Here is a 26442-nt window from a genome sequence, read left to right on the forward strand (position 1 = left end):
CCAAGGGACTCTCAAGAGTCTTCTCCAACGCCACAGTTCAAAAGCATCAATTCTTCAGTGCTCAGCTTTCTTTATAGTCCAACTCTCACATCCATACATGACTATTGGAAAAACCATAGCTTTGACTAGATGGATCTTTGTTGGCAAAGTAATGTCTCTGCTTTTTAATATGCTGTCTAGGTTGGTCATAGCTTTTCTTCCAAGGAGCAAGTGTCTTTTAATTTCAAGGCTGCAGTCACCATCTGCAGTGATTTATCTCACCACTGACAGAATGTGGTCCACTGGAGAAGGGAATGGCAAGCCACTTCAGTATTCTTGCCTTGAGAACCCCATGAACAGTAGGAAAAGGCAAAATGATAGGATACCAAAAGAGGAACTCCCCAGGTCATTAGGTGCCCAATATGCTACTGGAGATCAGTGGAGAAATAACTCCAGAAAGAATGAAGGGATGGAGCCAAAGCAAAAACTACCCAGTTGTGGATGTGACTGGTGATAGAAGCAAGATCCGATGCTGTAAAGAGCAATATTGCATAGGAACCTGGAATGTCAGGTCCATGAATCAAGGCAAATTGGAAGTGGTCAAACAAGAGATGGCAAGGGTGAATGTTGACATTCTAGGAATCAGCGAACTAAAATGGACTGGAATGGGTGAATTTAACTCAGATGACCATTACGTCTACTACTGCGGGCAGGAATCCCTCAGAAGAAATGGAGTAGCCATCATGGTCAACAAAAGAGTCTGAAATGCAGTACTTGGATGCAATCTCAAAAATGACAATGATCTCTGTTCGTCTCCAAGGCAAACCATTCAATATCACGGTAATCCAAGTCTATGCCCCAACCAGTAACGCTGAAGAAACTGAAGTTGAACGGTTTTATGAAGACCTACAAGATCTTTTAGAACTAACACCCAAAAAAGATGTCCTTTTCATTATAGGGGACTGGAATGCAAAAGTAGGAACTCAAGAAACACCTGGAGTAACAGGCAAATTTGGCCTTGGAATGCAGAATGAAGCAGGGCAAAGACTAAAAGAGTTTTGCCAAGAAAATGCACTGGTCATAGCAAACACCCTCTTCCAACAACACAAGAGAAGACTCTACACGTGGACATCAACAGATGGTCAACAACGAAATCAGCTTGATTATATTCTTTGCAGCCAAAGATGGAGAAGCTCTTTATAGTCAACAAAAACAAGACCAGGAGCTGACTGTGGCTCAGATCATGAACTCCTTATTGCCAAATTCAGACTTAAATTGAAGAAAGCAGGGAAAACCGCTAGACCATTCAGGTATGACATAAATCAAATCCCTTATGATTATACAGTGGAAGTGAGAAATAGATTTAAAGATTTAGATCTGTTAAAATCTGATTCCTAGAATGTCTAGATCTGATAGATAGAGTGCCCGATGAACTATGGAATGAGGTTTGTGACATTGTACAGGAGACAGGGATCAAGACCATCCCCATGGAAAAGAAATGCAAAAAAGCAAAATGGCTGTCTGGGGAGGCCTTACAAATAGCTGTGAAAAGAAGAGAGGTGAAAAGCAAAGGAGAAAAGGAAAGATATAAGCATCTGAATGCAGAGTTCCAAAGAATAGCAAGAAGAGATAAGAAAGCCTTTTTCAGCGATCAATGCAAAGAAATGGAGGAAAAGAACAGAATGGGAAAGACTAGAGATCTCTTCAAGAAAATTAGAGCTACCAAGGGAACATTTCATACAAAGATGGGCTCGATAAAGGACAGAAATGGTCTGGACCTAACAGAAGCAGAAGATATTAAGAAGAGGTGGCAAGAATACATGGAAGAACTGTACAAAAAAGATCTTCACGACCAAGATAATCATGATGATGTGATCACTAATCTAGAGCCAGACATCCTGGAATGTGAAGTCAAGTGGGCCTTAGAAAGCATCACTATGAACAAAGCTAGTGGAGGTGATGGCATTCCAGTTGAGCTATTTCAAATCCTGAAAGATGATGCTGTGCAAGTGCTGCACTCAATATGCCAGCAAATTTGGAAAACTCAGCCATGGCCACAGGACTGGGAAAGGTCAGTTTTCATTCCAATCCCAAAGAAAGGCAATGCCAAACAATGCTCAAACTACCGCACAATTGCACTCATCTCACATGCTAGTAAAGTAATGCTCAAAATTCTCCAAGCCAGACTTCAGCAATACATGAACTGTGAACTCCCTGATGTTCAAGCTGGTTTTAGAAAAGGCAGAGGAACCAGAGATCACATTGCCAACATCTCCTGGATCATTGAAAAAGCAAGAGTTCCAGAAAAACATCTATTTCTGCTATAGTGACTATGCCAAAGCATTTGACTGTGTGGATCACAATAAACTGTGGAAAATTCCAAAAGAGAGAGGAATACCAGACCACCTAACCTGCCTCTTGAGAAATCTGTATGGAGGTCAGGAAGCAACAGTTAGAACTGGACATGGAACAACAGACTGGTTCCAAATAGGAAAAGGAGTACGTCAAGGCTGTACATTGTCACCCTGCTTATTTAACTTATATGCAGAGTACATCATGAGAAACACTGGACTGGAAGAAGCACAAGCTGGAATCAAGATTGCTGGGAGAAATATCAATAACCTCAGATATACAGATGACACCACCCTTATGGCAGAATGTGAAGAGGAGCTAAAAAGCCTCTTGATGAAAGTGAAAGAGGAGAGTGAAAAAGTTGGCTTAAAACTCAACATTCAGAAAATGAAGATCATGGCATCTGGTCCCATCACTTCATGGGAAATAGATGAGGAAACAGTAGAAACAGTGTCAGACTTTATTTTTGGGGGGCTCCAAAATCACTGCAGATGGTGACTGCAGCCATGAAATTAAAAGATGCTTACTCCTTGGAAGAAAAGTTATGACCAACCTAGATAGCATATTCAAAAGCAGGGACATTACTTTTCCGACAAAGTTCCCTCTAGTCAAGGCTATGGTTTTTCCTGTGGTCATGTATGGATATGAGAGTTTGACTGTGAAGAAGTCTGAGCGACGAAGAATTGATGCTTTTGAAGTGTGGTGTTGGAGAAAACTCTTGAGGGTCCCTTGGACTGCAAGGAGATCCAACTAGTCCATTCTGAAGGAGATCAACCCTGGGAGTTCTTTGGAAGGAATGATGCTAAAGCTGAAGCTCCAGTACTTTGGCCACCTCATGCAAAGGGTTGACTCATTGGAAAAGACTCTGATGCTGGGAGAAATTGGGGGCAGGAGGAGAAGGGAACGACCCAGGATGAGATGGCTGGATGGCATCACGGACTCGATAGACGTGAGTCCGGGTGAACTGCGGGAGATGGTGATGGACAGGGAGGCCTGGCGTGCTGCGATTCATGGGGTCACAAAGAGTCAGACACGACTGAGCGACTGAACTGAACTGACAGCAGTTAATTGCTTGACCACTAGGCATTTTGTGCTCAGTCACTAAATTGTGTCCAACTCTTTGTGACCCCATGGACGATAGTCCATGTGTCCATGGGATTCTCCAGGCAAGAATACTGGAGTGGGTTGCCATTTCCTCTTCCAGGGGATCTTCCCAACCCAGGGACTGAACCCACATCTCTTAAGTCTTCTACATTGGCAGGTGGATTTTTTTTTTTTAATCACTAGTGCCACCTGGGAAGTCCACTAGGCATTCTACCATATTCCAGTGAAGGGAAACACACATTGTTATATATAAAGTGGGGATTTAATAGCAATTCATATCTGTAAATAGTGATTAAATTTTTGTTGTGGTTATTTTGGTCACTAAGTTGTGTCTCACTCTCCTGTGTCCCCATGGCCTGTAACCTGCCAGGCTCCTCTGTCCATGGGATTTCCCAGGCAAAAACATTGGAGCAGGTTGCCATTTTCTTCTCCAGAGGATCTTCTCAACCCAGGAATCAAACCAGCGTCTCCTGCATTGCCAGACAGATTCTTTACTTCTAAGCCACCCAGGAAGCCAAAACAAACAAATAGACTATAGTAATGTGAGATATTCCTACTGAACAGTTACCTGCCACATGAATGTACAATAATCTTACAGTAATGCTCTTTCCGTCTTTCCTAACAGTCCATAATAGTCTAGCATATTCATGCATTTTAATGCTTTATAATTATAAATTATATCCGTAAAAAGTCCACTGTTTGCAATGTTTTCTTAGCAATTACTTTATTGTTAAATAAATAAGTGACATTTTGAGCTTCAATTCTGTTTGTACATCTTTCCACCAGTGGTTGGGCAAGTAATTTGATTTCTGAGTTTCAAATATTTTTTCATTATAAAATGGGAATGATGGCATTTGCATCCTATGTTTTTTTTATGTTGGTTGAATGAGATAATACAGGTAAATATGCTTAGTAATTTTTTAAAATCTCTTTTGCTTTAGTATTTCTCAGTTGGAATATTGGTTTACTGTTTATTCCTTGTAATTAGCAATAATATTCATAATACACCTTTACTGTTAGTCTTGTCACAACTGGAAATCAGAGGTGTTCTTAAAAGGGATTTGCTGATTGCAATTTATTGCATTTGTGAGAACACTAATCTCAGAGAAGCCTAGGTTTGAAACGTAGCTTTGTCCATTGCTGGCTGTGTAAGTCTGAACCTTTGTTGATCTTCAGTCTCTCATTTGATAAACATGCATATTACCTATATTGTGGAATTGTTGCAGTAACCAAATGAGAGCATGTGTGAAAGACTTTGGCAATAAACAGACATTAGTGATTGTTTCGGAGAAGGCAATGGCTCCCCACTCCAGTACTGTTGCCTGGAAAATCCCATGGACGGAGGAGCCTGGTGGGCTGCAGTCCATGGGGTCGCTGAGTCACACATGACTGAAGCGACTTAGCTGGAGCAGCAGCAGTGATTGTTCCCTATACCCCCTCAAAAGTTAAAACAATCTTTAATTCTAGTTCTGGGAGTTATTATTCAGTTAATATTTTCTTACTAGCGTGTCATTTATTTTTTTACTTTTCTGGATTTTTAAAAATATTTATTTATACCATGTTATTTATTATAGTCTCACAATGAGTTAGGTACTGTGCTGGCCACAGGTCATATATTTTAAAACATTTTTAATAAAAAAAATGTTTAGGTAACTAAATTCTTATTTTTAAAAAAATCTGAAGTTACTGCTCTAAGGATTTTAACTTAAGGGTTAAGATTTGAAAAATTCAGTGGAATCTTCCTGATTGAGGTTGAAAATGAGTAACTCAGATATTAAAGACCACAAACATATTTTCCATAAGCACTGTACTCCTTGTTTCTTCTGTTAGAGATTTTATATGCTTGCAGATATAATTATAGAATATAATTTTATGTTCTAATTTTTTATAAAAATATAAGTATTATTTTTCCCGTGGTCTTGAGATATAGACGATGTAAACATTGTGTAAGTTTAAAGTACACAGCTTGATGACTTGATATAGGGGTATATTGTCGAATGGTCACCACAGTAAGTTGAGCCATCATCACCTCACATAGTTGCATTTTTTTTCTTGTGATGAGGACTTTTAAGATCTACTTTCTAGAAATTTTCAAATATACAACAATATCACAACTAAAGTTGCCATTGCTATATATTACATCCCCAGGACTTACTTATCTCACAACTGAAAGTTTGCACCTTCTAACTACCTGTTTACTTCATCACATATATATTATTCTTGACTCTTTTTCCTCCTTCAGATCTCCAAACTTTTTCTCTGAAATCCCTTAGAAGCTGTATTCATGTTCACACTTTTCAGTTCTTTGTCTGATGACTCTCACGTAATCCCTATTTCTTTTAACTTTTAAATGATCCCAGAGTGCTTGCAGGGGCAACCCAAGATTTCGCTACACATTTAATACATTAATTGTGCAAATATTTATGTTATGAAACTTAACAGGAAATTGAATAAGATAATACCCTATCCCTCAAGGAGTTCTCAATCTGGAAAAATATGTTTGCAAACAAGGGCAATGTCATGTGTAAATGTTATACTAGTGGTTGAAATCAGACATGGGTCCACCAAAGGGATAACTTTCATCAGGAATGCTAATGACACTGGTGCAAGGCATTGAAGTGTGTGTGTTACTTCCCCAGTGGAAAGAGGAGACAAGGACGTTCTGGTGAACAAAGGTTCTGAAGTAGGAAAATATAAGCCTTACTTAATTCCTGGGCAACAATGTATTCGTTTCCTATTGCTGCTGTGACAAACTACCACCAATTTAGTGACTTAACATAATTTTATTTACTGTTCAAAAGGTCCGAGGTCTGCAGTGAGTTTCACTGGGTTAAAATCAAGGTCATTCCTGTCCCTCTAGAGGCCTCCTTCCTTCCTTGGCTGTGGCCTCTTCCTCTCTCTGCAAGCCAGTACCTTCAAATCTGAGTACAGTTCCTCCAGCTCTGACCCTCCTGTCTTTTTGTAACTCATGTTATTAGAGGTGTCACAGTGGTAAAGAATCTGCCCATGATGCGGGAGATGTAGGTTCAATCCCTGGGTGGGGATCCTCTGGAGAAGGGCATGGCAACCCACTCCACTATTCTGGCCTGGAGAATTCCACAGACAGAGGAGCCTGGTGGGCTACAGTCCATGGGGTTGCAAAGAGTTGGACATGACTGAGTGACTAACACTACTACTACCACCTTGCGATTAGGTGATGCAGGATAATCTTCCCCATCTCAAGATCCTGAATTTAATTACATCTGCAAAATCCTTTGCCATGCAAGGTTACATATTCACAGTGGGTATTAGGATGTGAACATGTTTGGGTGGTTATTATCCAGCCTACCATGATCACTAGACTAAGGTATATAATAGCAATAGCAATTTAAAAAAGAAAAATGGCAATTGAAAAAAAAGTAAATGGCAATCCACTCCAGTATTCTTGCCTGGAGAATTCCATGGACAGAGGAGACTGGCAGGCTACAGTCTATGGGGTCACAAAGAGTTGGAAACAACTGAGAATTTAATTTTGAAAAACCTTGAAGTTGTATTAAGGAGTTTGGCATTTCATCTATAGGCCTGCATTTTTTATTCTTATAAAAGTTAAAAGTATTGGATGCTCACTTCACTGTGTACACACTCAGAATCCAAATACAATTAGATGGATGAACACAGAACCCTTGAACCCCATCTGTGGAGCCCTTAGACCTAAAAAGAAGAAGCAGGAGAGGAACACAGTAAAACCTGTTTCAGAAGTATAGGGATGTAATTGTAGCAGAGGGATACTGATGAGATCCACTTTTAAAATATTTAAATTTTTTAAATGGTTGTGGGAACAGAGGAAATTGATTTGAAAAACTTTTAAGAGGTAGAATAAATAGACTGTGGAGATTTTCTAGGGAGGGATTAAAAGAAGCCAGAGAAGGCTGAAGCAACCTTTGAGATGTTTATGAAAATGATCCTACTGAACATTTCCTACTGAAATTTTTTCCTACTTCTTGCTGACTTCTGGAGTCTACCTGAAATCTAATGCAACTTTCTGTTCAAACATGTTGTTTGCCAGGTAATTAATATCTCCTTTTAGTAGGGTCACTGTATAACAAATAGTCCCAACTAGGACAATGATTTTTAGAACCATTTTTAAAATATTAAGTCAAACTTACTTTAAAACACCAAGCTAAAATTTGTTATTTCTTTATAGCTTCCGAGGCCAAAGGTATAATTCGCTTCACTAATACAGTTACTTAAACCAAAGGTGAGAAAGAATTCAAAATTACTTTTGAAGAGAGACAAAAAGCCTCAAGTTTCTTGTGGTTCTGGATTTATACAGCAAATTTGAAGACTGAATCAACACTGGCAGTGACTCACATTATTTTCAGTGCATGGGGATGATGAAAGAAAATTCAGCACATGAGAGGAAGATAAGAAAACCCCCTTCATGGACAGACAGTTTTTTCTTACTGCTACTTAAGGCTGTAGTCCAGAAAGTCCCCCAGTAGATGGAGTGTGCTGGGGTGGTCAACAAAGCCCTCCTTAATTCCCATTTCATGAATTGGCCCATGGGACTTTGCCCTGGTGTTAGTGCAGAGGGAAGTGGAAAGATCTTTTCCAGTGCAAGACAGACTTTGGTGGGTCTGGGTTCTTAGGACCCTCGGGGAGAGGATCCTTCTGATACCCTGGCAATAGGCTTTGCTGGTACCTCCCTTAGCCTCAGCTTTCCCAGAGCACTTTTAAGAGTGAAAGAGGATCTGATTAATAATTACATTAAGTCAGCAAACATAAATTGAAACTCTCCCAGGCAAACTGGAGTACCCACATTATTAGGTACTGCTCCAGTGTCCTGGAAAACAAAACTTTTAAATCATTTTTCATACCTCTCTTGACTAGGATGATATGTTTTTTGCCTCTTAAGTTAATTATCCATGGTGGCTCAGAGGTTAAAGCATCTGCCCGCAGTGCGGAAGACCTGGGTTCGATCCCTGGGTTGGGAAGATCCCCTGGAGAAGGAAATGGCAACCCACTCCAGTATTCTTGCCTGGAGAATCCCATGGATGGAGGAGCCTGGTGGGCTACAGTCCACAGGGTTGCAAAGAGTCGGACACGACTGAGCGACTTCACTCACTTCACTTAATTATCCATCTTAAGAGTTCTTTCTACAAAATTCATGTGACTTATCCTTCACTACATGAATTCAAGACCTGTTCATCTCAGCTGGATTATCACTAACAGAGTCCATTTATCTGTAAGGAGTCTCCTTCCTATCCTAGCACCTTCTCATCAGATGTGCAGGTGAACATGACACTAGGTGAATAGCCACCCTGGTGGCTCCGATGGTAAAGAATCCACCAGCAGGAGACCTGGGTTCGATCCCTGGGTTGGGAAGATCCCCTGGAGGATGGCCTGGCAACCCACTCCGGTATTCTTGCCTGGAGAATCCCCATGAACAGAGGAGCCTGTGGGCTACAGTCCATAGGGTCACAAAGAGTGTGACATGACACAAGTTTACTCAAGCTATTCATTCTACTTAAGAGCTTAGAGTAGTTTCTCATCATTTATGAGGTCAGGCCAATGTTTCTTTGCTTTTCCGGTTAGTGTCAGTTCCCCTGCTCATCACACAGACCCACGTTAGATGCTATCTCTTTCCCCTTCCATCCTAGTTAGTGACCTGTGTTTAAGTCAGCTCAACACCTGCCTTCTTGATGGTCTAGCTCCAATCACTTTCGTCCAACCCGTCTTTTTCTGTCTTCCAATTTTAGACTTTTCTCAAAGACTAAGTGCTCACATTTCAAATTTGATTATACAATTTAGTGTATTATATTTGGTAATTGAAGAATTAAGACTCAAGTGCCTTCAGGAGCCATGAAGTAGTTGTAAACTGAAGCTGGCAGAATGACGGACAGTAGGTATTGAGTGCCTGGATAATCCTATGGGTAGAGAAGCCTGGCAAACTACAGTCTGTGGGGTCGCGAAGAGTTGGACACAGCTGAGCAACTGAGCACGCACACACATGTTGATTGCTAGCGATAGTAATGTTCACCCATGTACAGGTCCATGGCCTTTCAAATCACTATGGAAGTGATACAAAATGGTCAAACAGAATACCTTCACAAATTGTGCAATTGATGTCCTAAATATTTTTACATATACTTCATAGTTCAAGTAATACACCATTTCCTGTACATCTCTTTAGCCATAATTCCTAGAATATTAATAAGGTACACATTGTGCATTGTATATACATGCTTGTGAAATTGAAAAGGTAAATTATGGCTTTAACAAATTTATTGGGAAAGTAAAACTTTTCCAAAAAATTGAGTATTAAATAAAGAAGCTATGAGGATATATTGTACAACACAGGGAATATAGCCAATATTTCATAGTAGCTATAAATGGAGTACAACCTTTAGAGTTGTGAATCATTTTGTTGTACACTTGAAACATATAATGTCGTAAATCATCTATACCTCAATTAAAAAAAAAAAAATGTGACTTGTTTCCCAGGTCTGAGGCTTGGAAGATTACCATAGATATTTAGTGCTTCCTGTTCCCAAATCAGCCCTCTTGTCAACTTCGTAGCGGGCTAGGCCCTGACTTTCTCCTGCTATGGATATTGGTGTGGTGGATCTGCTTTGGCTTCCAGGCAAGAAGGAAATTATGTCAAGCAGTCTAGCCTCAGCCAAGAGGCATGCTGAGAGTTGAAGCAGAGCTATAAATAGGACTAGAAGAAGGGGCAGTAGGAAGCTAGTGAGGAAGTAATAGAAATGCAGGTCAAACAATGCAGCTTAAAGAATGACCCACAGATTCAGGGTTTCTAAACTTTGGGTTGCGTCCAAGAGTAATGAGATCAATACTCAAAACCTGAAAAGACAGCTGAATTTTTTACTATTGTAGTAAGGGAAGCTATGCTGGTCAGGCAGTCTTGTGAGCAGAGCAGACTGCTATCTTACTTAAGAAGTGTGGAATTAGAATTGGTGCAGTTTTGGGGGGTGTTGGCATCATCCGAAGGAGAGTGGTTATTCCAATAAGGTGTTTATTGATTGGTTGGCACTCAGAGGCATGTTTATTAGAACTTTCTTCGTTGGCCAGAAGTGATGGGTTGGCTTAAAAAACCAATCAGTTTACTGAAGCAGGTTACCAGTTGCTGCTGCTGCTAAGTCGCTTCAGTCGTGTCCGACTCTGTGCGACCCCATAGACGGCAGCCCACCAGGCTACCCCATCCCTGGGATTCTCCAGGCAAGAACATTGGAGTGGGTTGCCATTTCCTTCTCCAATGCATGAAAGTGAAAAGTGAAAGGGAAGCCGCTCAGTCGTGTCTGACTGTTAGCAACCCCATGGACTGCAGCCTACCAGGCTCCTCCATCCATGGGATTTTCCAGGCAAGAGTACTGGAGTGGGGTGCCAGTGCCTTCTCCGGGTTACTAGTTGAACAGGTTTAAATTGGTTGTTTTGGTTATTGGTTTCCCTGGCTACAAAGTAATCAATCTTTTCCTAGGACCATGGTAATTTTTTTTCTCCTGAAGTGGAATGGAAATGCATCTAAATTCAGAACAGAGAGGAGATCATCAGCTTTAAACTGGTCCTTTTTCAGGGAAACCTTTAAAAAAATACATAGGAGAAGGTCCAAGGTCTGATCCCACATAATGTAGCTGTTGTCACAAAGCAGATTAACTCACCCAATAAAGACTGCATTCCTGCTGTTTTGTAAGGAACCAGAGTCCATAGACTGGTCTTTCAGTAGGTATATGAGGACTGTAATGCCCAGTAATGAGCAAGGGTCAGTAAACTTTATAAAGGGTCAGATGTAAATATTTTAGGCTTTTGGGTCATGTGTTCTGTGTTCAGCTACTCAGTTCTGCCGCGGTACTGCTACTGCCCGAGTATCCATATGCATATGTAAACAGATGCGTGTGCCCAGATTTGGTCTAGAGCAGCTGCATTTGGCAGGGCTTTCCTGGTGGCTCAGTGGTAAAGAATCCACCTGCCAGTGCAGGAAACTCAGGAGACACAGGTTCAATCACCGGAAGAAGGAAACGGCAACCCACTCCAGTATTCTTGCCTGGGAAATCCCACGGATAGGAGCTGGGCAGGCTACAGTCCTTGGGCTCACAAAAGAGTTGGACACAGTTTAGCAACTAAACAATGACAACAACAAAGCTGTATTTGGCACTCAGGCTAGTTTGCTGACCCTGATATAGAACAAGTGCATCCACTCTGAGGGATCCAAACACCAAAATATCTGAACCCTTCTGTCTGACAGAGAGTATTTAAAGACTAAATAGTTGCTGACTGGCTGACTTCTGATATCCTGTCTAGCTGAATGTCATTGATTCTGGGCCAGGTTGGGAGTCTCATTGAGAAATAGCTGGGATAGGGCAGGAGCTGGAGTAACGACTCCAGCTTGGAGTCTTTTTGGACCCCAGAAAAGTCTCCACTGTCCCACTTCTAATGGGCCACCAGTGCTTCACCAGCTACCACCACAAGCCACCCTGATATTTGCTGGTCTCTGCTACATGGCTGATGGTACTGTGTCTACAGGCTACTGCTCTTCTTCTGGCATCTGTTATAGCTACTACCGGTAAAGAGATTGTGCCCTTTGATATCCATTAGCTCTGCCATCTGACATTAGAGGGATTGGCTTCAAAGCATTTTTTTACATGTTGTGGAGGCTGGAGGATGACCTGGTCCTTTTAACTTCCTCCATGAATCTTCCTGGGTCAAAGGGTGATTTAAATGACAGTGTCCAAAGGGCCTGACCATCCATTGTGAAATAACCTTGACATCTTTCTCCAGAGTGCCCAGGGATCTTCCTGCAAATAGGACATCTTTTGTCCTGGCCGTGCTTTTTCAGCATTTTTGGAAGTCGTCATGGAGGTAGCCCACCAGAGCAGACTCTTCAGTAAAGCACTTTAAAAAATCCCTCTATCCTTTCTAGGGAGAATCAGTAATTCATATAAGCAAATCTCTTGACTGTGACTTGTGTATCTTAAGTTCTTTTTAAATCGATAATCAGGAATATACATATATAACAGCTCAGAGAGCTTTCTGGAGTTAATTGAACTCTACTATTGCTTTCATTCATTTCAGGGTCAGGAAAATAGTAATATTTCAGGCTATGATAACAGATATATTCCACGAAGAAACAAACTTTGTAGTCAAGAGAGTCTTCTGGTGCTTTTTGTTAAATGGCCTATTCAGGGTTTCTTTTAACAAATGATATCTAGTCACCGCAGGAAAATAAGGATAAAAATTTGTTATCACAGTGCCAATTTTACTTTATAATGGTATTTAAGAAGTTATGGAAATTAGGAGTAAATTTTTTCCCTCCTTACATCGTCCTTCTATAGTGTTATCCAAAAATAGAAAAAAGATAAACATATACCTATTAGAAACAATAACAGGAAGTATAATTTTTGATCTGATATTGCAGAATGCCTTTGAAATTCATCATTAAAAATTGGAAGAAGAGCAATAATTTTGAAAGAGATGGAGAATGAAAAAAGACTATTTTTGTTTGCTATTTAAATCAACTATAAAGTTAAATTATTCAAATATCATAAAAGTGATATAGAACCGGGATAAATAACTAGATAGAATATACTAGCCTGAAACATATACCCTAGTATGTACATGTATATGTGTGTGTGTTTATGAATTTAATACATAGTATACATAGTATCACAAGTGGGAAATGAAAAATTTGCCCAATAAATGGGACTGAGTCCTTTTATTGAGTATATGAGTTAGGCTAAAGACAAACTTGTTTTATATACATACGTGTATATTCACATATAGGATTTTCAAATATAGTACCTTACCAGGAGTCTTATTTCATCCCCACTTAAATTTTATTTGGTCTAGTCTTATATGAATGCTGTACTCCTCAAGGTCATTCAAACCCTAGGTCATTCCTAGGGTGTGTTCCATCAAGTTACTCTGTCATCTTCTGGGTCATTGTCCGTCTTCTCCATGGTCGAAGCTAGGTTTCTGGTGCATCCTCATTCCAGCTTGTGATGAAGGGGAGGGGATTTGAGATGAAAGGGAGGGAGAGTAAATGTGAAGCAAGGGATTTCCTATTAAGCACAGGACACAGAAGGTGCACATATTCTATTCGTACACATTCTGTTGATGCAGATCTGATCACTTGGCCCTGTCTACCTGTGTGAATGGTTAGGAAATGTAGTCTCCAGCTGGGTAGCTGTGGGCTCAGCCACAACTCAGGAGAAGAAAGAGCGCCAATATTATCAGGAAGAGAGATTATATATTGGAAAGAGTTAACAATCTGGACCATAGTAGTTATATGAAAATAAAACATCAATTTAGATCCTCATCTTTTACCATACTTTGAAATAATTCCAAGTAGATATATATAGTCAAACCATAAGATAAGCATCCAAAATTGTTAGCATAGCATATAACCGGGCAAATGGTAATAAAAATAAGTGCTTTTTATGGATTATATCATTGATCTTTACAGTGACCCTATAAAAGAGACTACAATGGAAAAGGCTCCATTTGGTAAACAAAACAGATCAAAGAGAGTTCACAGAATAAGAAGTGCAAATGACTAATAAGGATTTTTCATATCTTTAATGTTATGATAGAAATGTAAGTTTGAAAATGAGAAATCATTTTCACCAAATTCGGAAATACTTGACAAAGTATTCAGACCTTGGATAGGGTAAGTTGAAGAATATAAACTGCCCGAGCCAGTGTGTGTCAGGAGCCTTGATACTTGTTCATATTCTCTGTGATCCAGAAACTTCATTTTCAGGAGTCTTTACCAGAAAGAAAAAAATCAGACTGAGAACAATGCATTATTTAAAATCATACACACATAAAATTGGAAACCATATAAATGTCTAAAAACATTTTAGGAAAAGTGACTGAATGGTTATATGTATAGAATATAGTATTATGCATGATTAAAATAGTTTATAGCACTAACAATATGGGATCTGATGAGATGTTAAGTAAAAATATTAGGATTTAAAATGATCAGAAATTGTATTTAAGTTACATTTTTTAAGAAGCATAGAAAAGATCCTGGAAGTAAATGTTAAATGTTTCTGGGTGTCCTCTGTTATTCTTTGGCTACATCTTGGCTTCTTTATTAGCACTTAATTAATTTATTAATAAATTTATTAATCATTTATTAATCAAAAGGTTTCTTTACTTACTCCTCCCTCCCACCGTTGGATGACCTAGGAGAAAAGGTACATACATTGTCGGTAAGGTATATAGCGCCTGGCCCAGTGTAGGTAATGCATATTGATTGGGTAACATTGGATGAGGGGCCTTGAGATGACCTAATTTTTTTATTTTTCACCATGGACCAGCAATATTTATATAATCAGAAAAGAAGACAAATTTTGTGTTAGAAGAAGTTTATGTTACGATTTTCTTTAGTAATCAGCCTAGTTTTCTAATGGTTGAACAGGAAGCAGAGTGATTAAAATCTAGATTAATGTAGAAGTGAAAAAAAAATGTGTTCTGTGCAATAGAGAGGATTCTGTCCATTGTCCCACTGCCATTCCCTTGTATGGCCTTGGGACTGTGTTGCTCTGCCTTGTGAAAGTAGAATCTGTGCAGGGTTACATGTGCACCTATGGAAATAAAACATAGTTGGTCAAATCTTATGGATTGCTTAATACGATTTGCTATCTTGGCTCCTCTGCAGGTACTCTTGGTTGGCTGCTGTTAAACAATACTATATTTGGAGAAAAGAATTGTAATGGGATCTGATTTCATTTTTCCCTTTTCCTCCCACCTCCTCCCCTTAAGAGTAAATATTAATATGTTTTGTAGTTGGGGGCAATTAAAGTCTTTTAAAGTTGGGTCAGGTGAAACTTCCCATGTAATATTTGTTACCATTCTCTTAAATGTGCCAGTTTAAAAGATTTGACAGAAAAGCAGTAATTAAAAAAAAAAAATTAGAAGCAGTATGTAACAGTTAAATAGAGCGTTCTCATTTGGAACAATGCTGACAGAATAAAGGTGGAAGGAAGAAAATTTTGATAAACTGATTCTGCCTTAAGAAAAGTGAGGAATATGCCTTCAGATTTAATCCTGAGTGTAAATAGGTGAATTTTTCTTAGAGATGAGTATCGATGGAAGCAAATGCGCCTTTGCTTTCCGCACTTAGTTAAATCCGTTAATGAATGAACACCATCTGTTAAGGTAATTGGTGTTTTCTGAACTGAAGAAGCCTGTGTGTGGCATCTAACAAGTCAGGTTTAAGAAAAAGATGTCAGCGACTTAAGACCCAGGTCACGTGACACGGTCAGTCACCAGTCCTAGAAGCTGTGGGTCAGATTTCAACTCCAGGCAGTCCTCCCAGCCACGTGGGTTTAGCCAAATTAGAAGCAAACCCACACTTCCGAAAATGTTAGGAGCTGCCCTGGGCTCTCTGTCGGGCCTCTGGACCTGGAGCTGTGTTTTACATCAGAGCATATCGACCAAATGGAATTTTAGTGTTTTGCTGCTGTTTTGATCGTTTCATCCAGTCTTCGTCAGATCTGCCAGGCGAGATGGGGGCTGGAGCTCTCGCCATCTGTGTGAGTACAGGCCGCCTCTCTCGGTGGACGGACGCTGCCAGGGCCCAGGAGAGGCCTCTGCCCTCCTGGTTTGGAGGAGATGTCTGTGTGACTTTGTTTTTCCTTCTTAGGAGGTGTGGGGAGATTTGTTCAGTTAAATTCCTAACTATTCACATGGACATTCAGCAGTATTCGGGGTGGTATTCCATATTATCGTCCAGTTTCCTTTTCCACATGAAGGAAGATGTATGCTGAGTTTACTCAGTTAAGTAAACTTACATACTGTATGTAAATCACTCTCCAGTGTTTTAGACTTTCTTGTTCTGAGTTAGGTATGAGTTAAATTGTAGTTATTGGAAATGTCTTGTACTTAGATTGAGAGCAAATTAAAAGAATTAAAATAACCATCAATTTCTTTGCTTCCAAGAATGTATGTAACAAATTTTTATTTCACATTTTTGTTTTCATTTAGTAATTCTGGAAGTTTTGTTTTAGCATGGTTGCTAAAAGTGATGGTGAAAGAGCTAAGTTGATAAACATGTTTAAATCCTTAACCAACCATACAAACTTCTGGTTATAATACAGTAGCAGTAATAAATAAAATCCACGGAGAAAGGTGTGTATTTCTAGGGCTGAAATTCATGAATTTTCAAAAAAAGCAATTCTCTTGGTGCTTACATGTAACCTTTTGCAGTAAACCAAGTATATCTACAATTACATAAATTATAGAGTGCTGTAATTACATATTTTTAAATAATACACAGAAAATACATCTATCTCAAATTGGCACTGTATTCCAAGAGGCATTTTATTTGTCCTGGAGGTTTACTAAATGAGAAATATCTTACTCTGTATTATCATCTTTAACTGCTCTCTAGTGTTTCATGACATTTTGATCAGATCCTGTGAAGTGTCAGAATGAACTGTGTTTTTGTTGAAGTTCTGGTGGCATCCTAAAATATCTAGAAACATCTGGGAAATTTTTGACACGTAGGCCCAGAATGGCCACCAGATGGTGCACTAGCCCCACGGATTGAATTTTCTTAGTAAAACTGTAGGATAACTCCTTGGTTTTCAGCTCAGAACTTCTCAGCATCCTGTGTTCCTGTCTTCCTAACTCTTTTCCTTTCACCCTGATGCTTGGATGCCTGTAGCATCTAGGTGTGCAGCCGGTAGTCTTTTTTATCACTCCAAAGAGTTTCCTTCAAGATTCCTATTTTTCTTTGTGGAAAATACCGAGCTTATATTTGACCACACAGGTATACATTTTTCCAGCTTTATGAAAGAAAGACTTTAGAGCTGGAAATGTGTAAAGCAGCAGATTGACCTATTAGTCCTGACTTTTGCAAACATCTGATTGTTTGATTGGATCTTTGCTACTTGCTCTTAGTCTGCATATATTGGTCTCTACCTTGACTAAAATGCAGAGTAACCCATGTATGAAGTTCCATATTTTTCCTTAATTTATATCCAATATATACAAAATTTCATTTAAGGTTGATATAGAAATCGTACAATTTAAGAGATTATTTGCTCCCAGGAGAAATAATTCTTAATCATTCCTACTCTTTAACTTTAGCTTGGTCTTTGATTGTGCTGTGTCCCAATTTTACTGTAGGAGGAAGCACATGTTTAGGAATTGAAGCCTAATATTTCTGGAAATACAGCTATTGAAGATCAAAACACTTTATGTTTCTGACAGAAAAGTGAGAACTTCAAGTAAACATAAATGAATGCATGTGGGCTCATAAACTTAATAGTTTGGAACTTTGCTACTTAGACATATGTGTAGTAACTGCTCAGTATCCTGTTACTGAAGATAGTTGTTCTTCAGACAAAATAATTGAGTACCAAATGTTTGTAAAGTGTGTGTATGGGTGTGTGTGCATGAATTCTTGAAGTGGGAAGAGAGGTTTAAAGATTTTAAATTCCTGGTTCCTTTGACTTTCCCGTCCTCATTTTCTTTTGATATCTTCTGTTTCCCAAATTGCCAGTGCTGTTAGTAAAACTGTAATGGACTCACAAACTTACTTAAATTACATACAAGAGGTTGATTATTTACTGGGACATACTTACTTTTCCTCAGTAATCACCCCCAGGCAGAACAGGAAACTTATACTTGCCAACTGGCATTATCTTAGTTTCTTCTAGTTTTTGATACACTTTTGGATGATGACTCAGGCCTTCTCAGGTGAATCCTGAGTCTTTCAGATTCCCTGCCCTTCCAGTTCTTCTGACCAAGGTGCCATGTGGTCATTTTGAGGTTAGGTGGGCTGAGACTAGGGAGTGGATGTTCTAATGGATGAATAAAGGAGGTACCTTGAGTGCCTATGTGTAGGTTCTTATACTCTTGACTGTTCTGCTGTGTGAGTGAGTTTAGGGACCGAGTCTGTGACTGGTGAATTTGGGGCTCAGTTCTCTTGGTATTGTCAGGCCCCAGCTATCATTCTGTCCTGACTTAGCCCCAACTCTTGGTGGTGCTGGCTACAATTTGAGGGGTATCCCAGGCTTTATAGCCATTGTCCCTAATGTGGGCACATCCACTCCTGTAGCTTCACCATCTGGTGCTATCAGCTACCTTATTATACACATAGCACAGACAGGCCACAGTACAAAAAGGCTCGCAGACCAAATCAGGATACTCTTGTAGATTTATTGCACCAACCTAAGACACCACACACAGAGAAGGCGATGGCACCCCACTCCAGTACTTTTGCCTGGAAAATCCTATGGAGGGAGGAGCCTGGTGGGCTACAGTCCATGGGGTCGCTAAGAGTTGGACACAACTGAGTGAATTCACTTTCACTTTTCACTTTCATGCATTGGAGAAGGAAATGGCAGCCTACTCCAGTGTTCTTGCCTGGAGAATCCTAGGGACTGCAGAGCCTGGTGGGCTGCCTGCCGTCTACGGGGTCGCACAGAGTCGGACACAAATGCAGCGACTTAGCAGCAACAGCAAGACACCGCACACAGAGAAGGCGATGGCACCCGACTCCAGTATTCTTGCCTGGAAAATCCCATGGAGGGAGGAGCCTGGTAGGCTGCAGTCCATGAGGTTGTGAAGAGTTGGACAGGACTGAGCGACTTCCCTTTCACTTTTCGCTTTCATTCATTGGAGAAGGAAATGGCAACCCACTCCAGTGTTCTTGCCTGGAGAATCCCAGGGATGGGGGAGCCGGATGGGCTGCCGTCTATGGGGTTGCACAGAGTCGGACACGACTGAAGTGACTTAGCAGCAGCAGCAGCAGCAAGACACCGCACCAAGTAAGGGGGAAATGATGAGGTAGGTTTACCTACTTGGAAAGGGTTTAAATGGGACAAAAAGACCACCCTCCCCATGTTACATAATGTTCATCTTTCCTGTCTTTCTTGCCCTCTTGGCTGTATCAACATTCTTTGATCGTGTTACATTTTTGAAGACCAGTATTGAGTGTGAGCTGGCTCAGCAGATGGAGTGTATCTGGAGCCAGCACAACTTGCTCTGTCTTCAGGGGCAAGTGTGCCTAGGTGTAAGTGTAACTTACTAAGACACCACTGCACAGCTATGAATTTTTATGTGCATATCTCAGGCAGAAAGCGCATGGGGCCAGAATGGGTAAAATCAATGGGTGACTTAGTAAAGACATAAATATTTGGTGTCTCATAAATGTCAGGTGCTTAACTTGGTTCTTTCATCTCTTTTTAATCATCTTCATCTTTTTCTTTGTAGAATATGTCTACCAAGCTAGCCTATGTCCTTATGTACTGTCAATACTTAGTTCTATCTGTTCTCCTTACAGTTTCTCTTGTTCTCAATTTAGCTGAACCAAATCTTCCTAAATAATACAGCAAACAAATATTATGTAAGAGCAGAGTTTCAAGACCATCAGAGATATCCTCTTGGTAGTTTCTAGTTTGATTATTTGGTACCAATTTCCTCCCATGCAGACTACATTTAGGTTTTTTAAATGCCATAATGAATTTAATTTTTTTAAGCTTTATTTGAGATTTTTGAAAAGCATGGGCTTTGTTTGGAGCCTGGCATACCTGAGTTTAAATATTGGTTACGTTACTATACTCTGATCTCAGACATTATTGAGCAGTATGCTACCTTGATAGATTTTGGGGACTATTTGACCATCTGTTTAACTTCTTAGCATAATTTCTGTCATCTAGTAGGCAACCCTGGTGGCTCAGATGGTTAAGAATCTGCCTGCAATCCGGGAGACCTGCGTTTGGTCCCTGGGTTGGGAAAATCCCCTGGAGGTGGGCATAGCAACCCATTCCAGTATTCTTGTCTGGAGAATCCTCACAAACAGAGGAACCTGGTGGGCTACAGTCCAGGGGGTCTCAAAGAGCTGGACACAACTGAGCAACCAAGCACAGCACAACAGCACAGTAGGTTGCAGTTTGGACAGAAGGGATCACGTCTTATTTGCATTACTTGCTTTTTGCTCAGGACTGGGCAGTAGTAGTTGTTCAGTAAACATTTGCACAGACAGGTCAGTCATGGCCTAGGTTTTGCAGTTCCCTGGGTATATTTTATTTTTGAACATCTTCCAGAATCTGAGAGTGTATCTGCAAAGGCATCTGTCTTCTTGGTGGTGTCTTTTTGTGTAAATGCACAGTTTTCTATTAACAAGAATTAGCAGGACAATTATAAATGTTTTGTACTTTTAACTGTATGAGTCTCCAATTGAATATCTCAGGAATTCTTACTGTGAAGTTACATGTAGTGAAAAGATCTCACACATCCATTCCATCTCAGATGATGTTCAGTCTGGTCAATGCATAGCTTTCCCTCAGGTGGGCATGTAATCTGCTTCGATCAAGGTAACTAGCACTGCATGTTCCAGTAGATAAACCTTGAAATCTCAGTAGCTTGAGGCATGAAAATTAAACTACTCAGAGTCTCATGCAAGTTGTCAGAACCTCTCTCCCATCTGGTGGCTCTGGTATGTAGGCTTCCTCCATTCTGTGATCTATTAATTATCTTAGCATATTAGCATGTATCCCCTAAGTTATATCAGGGAAAGAAATGGAGGAGTCACACATGCTTTTTATCTGTCTCACTCTGGAAGCGACTCATTACTCTTCTCATGATTCATTGCTTTGAACTAGTCACATGTTCCCACCTAAATGCAAAGATAGTTGGGACATGTGTAAACAAAAAGTCTCCCTGGCCGTAACCTAAATTGCTCAAACCAAACAAAGAGAAGGACATATGGTCCATGATTAGGGTAGCAGTCTGAATGTAAACAATGAATTAAGTACACCAAGTGCTGCTGGCAGATATGAAGAGAGAAGGCAGCCTAAAGATCTGCTTTTAGTTAATTGATCAGTAAATGGCAAGTACTGGTGACATTCACAAGCCATTGCATCTACCAAGTTAGGCTTCCATTCCTCTCAACGCCTTAGTAGTAGTTTAATGTGTTAGTAAATGTCATTGTTATTTCAGCTAGTTCAAGCTGGAATTTCAGTTGCTTGCATCAGAAACAACTAATACACCTCATCATTTGGTGGCTTACTGTTCTGTGGTTTGGGGAAGCTCATCATGCATTGGAATGAGGCAAGATTTGAAAGGCTGGAGATACGGCTTTGAGTCTTGGCTCAGCCACTTCCTGGCTTGCCTAACATGACCCTGAGCAAGATGTTTAACCTCTCACTTTCCATCTGTCACGAAGGGGTATTAGTAGTTGAACTGGGTTGTTGTGAGAAACCAAACAAACACTAATGTGAAAATACATTGTGAATAGCACAGCATCATAAAATATTATCTTTGTTACATGGCTATCTGCTTGCCTTAAGGTGGTTTCCTTAATACTATCATTATCTGTTTCAAATAATACAAAAGGAACTCTATAATCTGAAGGGACTATTTATATTATTGGATTTAGGTCAAATTTCAAACAGGATTAAACATTTAATTTTGTTTTTTTTAAAACAATAAACCAAGTACTGAAGAAGACTAGATTAATAGTCAAACAAAGATGTCTCTGTCTTCACATTTAAATTGTGTTGCAAGGAGAATTTTCATCTTTGCCCTTCAGAATCAGAAGTCAAAATAGGTCAATAGCAGAGTGATAGATAAATGTATCTACTCAGTGTGGATAAAGTCAGTAGTATCTAGGTTATTTCAGGTTTGTTTGTTTTTTTTTTTTTTAAATGGTTGGCTGTGTGGATGGGTTTAATTTGTTAATACTTGTGCAGAAGATTTGGGGGAAATTTTAGTTACAGTGGGGGAAAGTGCAAACTAGCATGGAAGAATTAGGCCAGTTAAGTAGGGAAGACTATACTATAATGATAACTTTGATTAACTCTGTTTCATATCTTGAAGCTGTTGTGTCCAGTAGTTTCTGAAATAGAGATCATAAGAAAGCATATTTGAGTTGTTCTCTGTAACGATGAATTGACAATAGTTGATGAAGCGGTAGTATGGCAAGTCATAGCATCATAGCATAATTGTTTTTGTGTCATATAACTAAATATAAGTTTATTTATCATATATGTAACAGGCAGTTTGGAGATTTTTGTTTAAATTTATCATTCAAAATGAGTGTTCTATGGAAAGATTCTATATGACTTTATTTTATGACAATTCTGAAATATTACAGTTACTCCTTTAAGTTGGGGGAGTTTAGCGTGTCAGATATTAAAATAACAGGAATTAAAATGGTTTAATAATGACTAGCTACTTGGAGAAAGACAATTGCTGTATTTCTTCCTCTTTCAGCTAGAGATGGATCAAAGATATAAATGTCAAAGTAAAGTCATAAAAATACTAGAATAACACATGTGTGAATTTAAAGATTAATTTTGGATCAAGGTATGTGTTTCAAAGGAAACCCAGCCCTGAAGAAAAAGATGGGTTAAGTTTGAAACTGCTGCTGCTAAGTCACTTCAGTCATGTCTGACTCTGTGCGACCCCATAGACGGCAGCCCACCAGGCTCCCCCGTCCTTGGGATTCTCCAGGCAAGAACACTGGAGTGGGTTGCCATCTCCTCCAGTGCATGAAAGTGAAAGGAAAGTCACTCAGTCGTGTCCGACTCTTCGCGACCTCATGGACTGCAGCCTACCAGGCTCCTCCGCCCATGGGATTTTCCAGGCAAGAGTACTGGAGTGGGGTGCCATTGCCTTCTAGAACAGATATTTAAAACGCACATGACTCAAACAAGATGAATTATTTTAATATTAAAAAATTCCTACAAATCAGTAGGAAAAAGAAAACCACCGAATTAAAATTAGGCAGAGCTTATGATAGGAGGCTCACAAACAAGAAACATAAATGCAAATTCACAAAGAAAATTGCTCAATCTCATTCATAGTTAATTCATGAAATTTTTTAATACTCGTGGTTTATAAAATGGGAAACAGGCACTCTCATATGCTGTGAATCAAGCTGTAAACCATGAAAACATTTTTGTAGGGCAATGTGGCAATACTTATTAAAATTTATGATTTATACAGTAAGTTAAAGGGAAATTTATTTGCTTTCATATAATCTAGTGGCAGGAAGCTCCTCTTAACTCTTGGAGGTAGTATTAAAAAAATTACAGCTTCATAAGCCTGTCCATCTAGCAATTGTGCCTCTAAGAATTTATCTTATAGGTATCTGTACAATTATGTAGAAATGTTTGTGTGATTGCTTATTGCTGAAATACTTGTAATATCAAGAACTGTAAATAACCTAAACATCAGTAAATAAGATTGGTTAAGTCAGTTATAGTGTCTTTATAGTATAATATTAGCAAATATATGTGCTAATATGGAAAGGCCTCCAAAATAAGCAAAAGCAAGGTAAATATACAAATGGTATAGTTACATTTGCCTTTATATATGTGTGTGTGTGTATATACACACACCCCACATTTTGTTTATTCATCTTTTGACAAGCTTTTGAATGGTAATCTTTACTTTTTGACTGTTGTGAATAATGCTACTATGAACATTGGTCTACAGGTACCTGTTTTAGTTCCTGATTTTACGGTATATACTCGAAGTGTAATTGATGGATCATACAGTAATTCTATATTTAACTTTTTGAGGAACCTCTATTTGCCATAGTGCTATATCATTTTACATCGTCACCAGCAATGCATTAAGGGTTCCAATTTTTCTACATCCTATGCCAAAGCCTTTGACTGTGTGGATCACAATAAACTGTGGAAAATTCCGGAAGAGATGGGAATACCAGACCACCTGACCTGTCTCTTGAGAAACCTGTATGCAGGTCAGGAAGCAACAGTTAGAACTGGACATGGAACAACAGACTGGTTCCAGATAGGAAAAGGAGTACGTCAAGGCTGTATATTGTCACCCTGCTTATTTAACCTATATGCAGAGTACATCATGAGAAACACTGGGCTGGATGAATCACAAGCTGGAATCAGGATTGCCAGAGAAATATCAATAACCTCAGATATGCAGATGACACCACCCTTATGGCAGAAAATGAAGAAGAACTAAAGAACCTCTTGATGACAGTGAAAAAGGAGAGTAAAAAAGTTGGCTTAAAGCTCAACATTCAGAAAACGAAGATCATGGCATCTGGTCCCATCACTTCATGGCAAATAGATGGGGAAACAGTGACTGACTTTATTTTTCTGGGCTCCAAAATCCCTGCAGATGGTGATTGTAGCCATGAAATTAAAAGATGCTTACTCCTTGGAAGAAAAGTTATGACCAACCTAGATAGCATATTCAAAAGCAGAGACATTACTTTGCCGACTAAGGTCCGTCTAGTCAAGGCTATGGTTTTTCCTGTGGTCATGTATGGATGTGAGAGTTGGACTATAAAGAAAGCTGAGTGCCGAAGAATTGATGCTTTTGAACTGTGGTGTTGGAGAAGACTCTTGAGAGTCCCTTGGACTGCAAGGAGATCCAACCAGTCCATTCTGAAAGAGATCAGCCCTGGGTGTTCGTTGGAAGGACTAATGTTGAAGCTGAAACGCCAATACTTTGGCCACCTGATGTGAAGAACTGACTCCTTTGAAAAGACCCTGATGCTGGGAAAGATTGAGGACAGGAGGAGAAGGGGACGACAGAGGATGAGATGGTTGGATGGCATCACTGACTCAATGGACATGGGTTTGGGTGGACTTCGGAAGTTGGTGATGGACAGGGAGGCCTGGCGTGCTGCATTTCATGGGGTTGCACAGAGTTGGACACGACTGAGTGACTGAACTGAACTGAACCCAGCTCTTTATTTTCTGAATTTTTTGATAGTAACTATCTTAATGGGGGGACTGCGTGGTGGTTCAGGCAGTAAAGGATCTGTCCACAATGCAGGAGACCCAGATTTAATCCCTGGGTCAGGAGAGTCTCCTGGAGAAGAGAAAGGATGGAGTTGCAAAGACCCAACTGAGCGACTAGCACTTTCACTTTCACTTTTCATCTTGATGGGTGTGAAGTGTATCTAATTGTGGTTCTGATTTGCATATGGTTAGTGAGTAGTGAAATCGAGCCTTTTTTGTGCTTATTAGCCGCTTGTCTATCATTTTTGGAGAAGTGTTTATTCATTTTTGAAATGGGTTTGGTTGTGTTGAGCTGTATATGTTCTTAAACATATTTTGGACATTAAACTTGTATCAGATATATGATTTGCTAATACTTTTTCCTGTTCTGTGGATTGTCTTTTCACTCTGCTGATAGTATCTTTAATGTACAAAAGTTTTTCATTTTAATGAAATAGTTTCTTTGTCTTTGTTACATGTGCTTTTTGGTATCTGTATTAACTTTGGTTATTTTCTTAGGTTACAGCTATTACTTGTTTCTTGGCAACATTTTTCTAATGAGTTATTTCAAGAAAATTGCGATGTTCCTTTATTCTTTTAAAAATACTGTCAGTTTAGTTGCTATGTTCCTTTTTCCTTACTCACATTTCAATGAGATGGATTTTTGTACTTCAGTATGAAGAGGGTCCTGTGGGGTGTAGTGATGAGAGGTCAAGGTAGCTTTTCAAGTTTTCAACAGTGAGACTCCCTCCTGTATTGCTACCAAAGGACTGTTTTCTTGAATGTGGGCCTTCTATTTGCCCATTGCTCCGCCTTCTCTCAGAAGCTCACCTGGTCAGGAGAGCTCTACTGACTTTTCTTCATAAACTTGCTCTCCAAGGTCATGAACTGACTATTAGGCAGTGAATTTTCCTGGTGCTTCCTGATAACTGCCTCTTGGGATGCCTGTAGATATTTTCTGTACCTTTTTCCTCTATGCAGTTGAGCCCTGTTCAAGCTCCCAGAGTGTGCTCTATCTTTAAAGTAATACATATTTGTAGGAGATTTTAAAGAACGTCCAGTCCTGGGCTCCTACTGATCCTCCCCAGACTCCTCCTAGAGCTGGTGTGATGTCTGCGATGTTTCCCGTCCCATCTTTGCCTTTAGCAGCAATTAGACACAAATTGGACCTTATAGCTTCTCTGTCTTCTGTTGATTTACTTTCCTGCTTAATCTGCTTTGTATGTCTCTGAAAATATAGCTGTTTTGTTTCATAGTGTTTTCTTTAAAACAGTATTTA

General features: G+C 39.6%; 1 protein-coding gene across 4 annotated transcripts in view; it reads left to right on the forward strand.

Moving 5' to 3' along the window:
* The first annotated feature begins 15807 nt into the window (after nucleotides 1-15807).
* The window catches only part of FAM13A (family with sequence similarity 13 member A), a 313318-nt gene continuing 302683 nt past the window's right edge, over nucleotides 15808-26442 (forward strand). For all 4 annotated transcript variants that reach the window (XM_052641719.1, XM_052641721.1, XM_052641720.1 and 1 more), the window contains exon 1: nucleotides 15808-15971. In XM_052641719.1, the coding sequence (XP_052497679.1) occupies nucleotides 15945-15971 (27 nt within the window). In that variant the 5' untranslated portion in view covers nucleotides 15808-15944. The remainder of the gene's footprint in view (nucleotides 15972-26442) is intronic.

The sequence above is a fragment of the Budorcas taxicolor genome, chromosome 6 (genome assembly GCF_023091745.1).
Source record: "Budorcas taxicolor isolate Tak-1 chromosome 6, Takin1.1, whole genome shotgun sequence".
Classification (NCBI taxonomy): Eukaryota; Metazoa; Chordata; class Mammalia; order Artiodactyla; family Bovidae; genus Budorcas; species Budorcas taxicolor.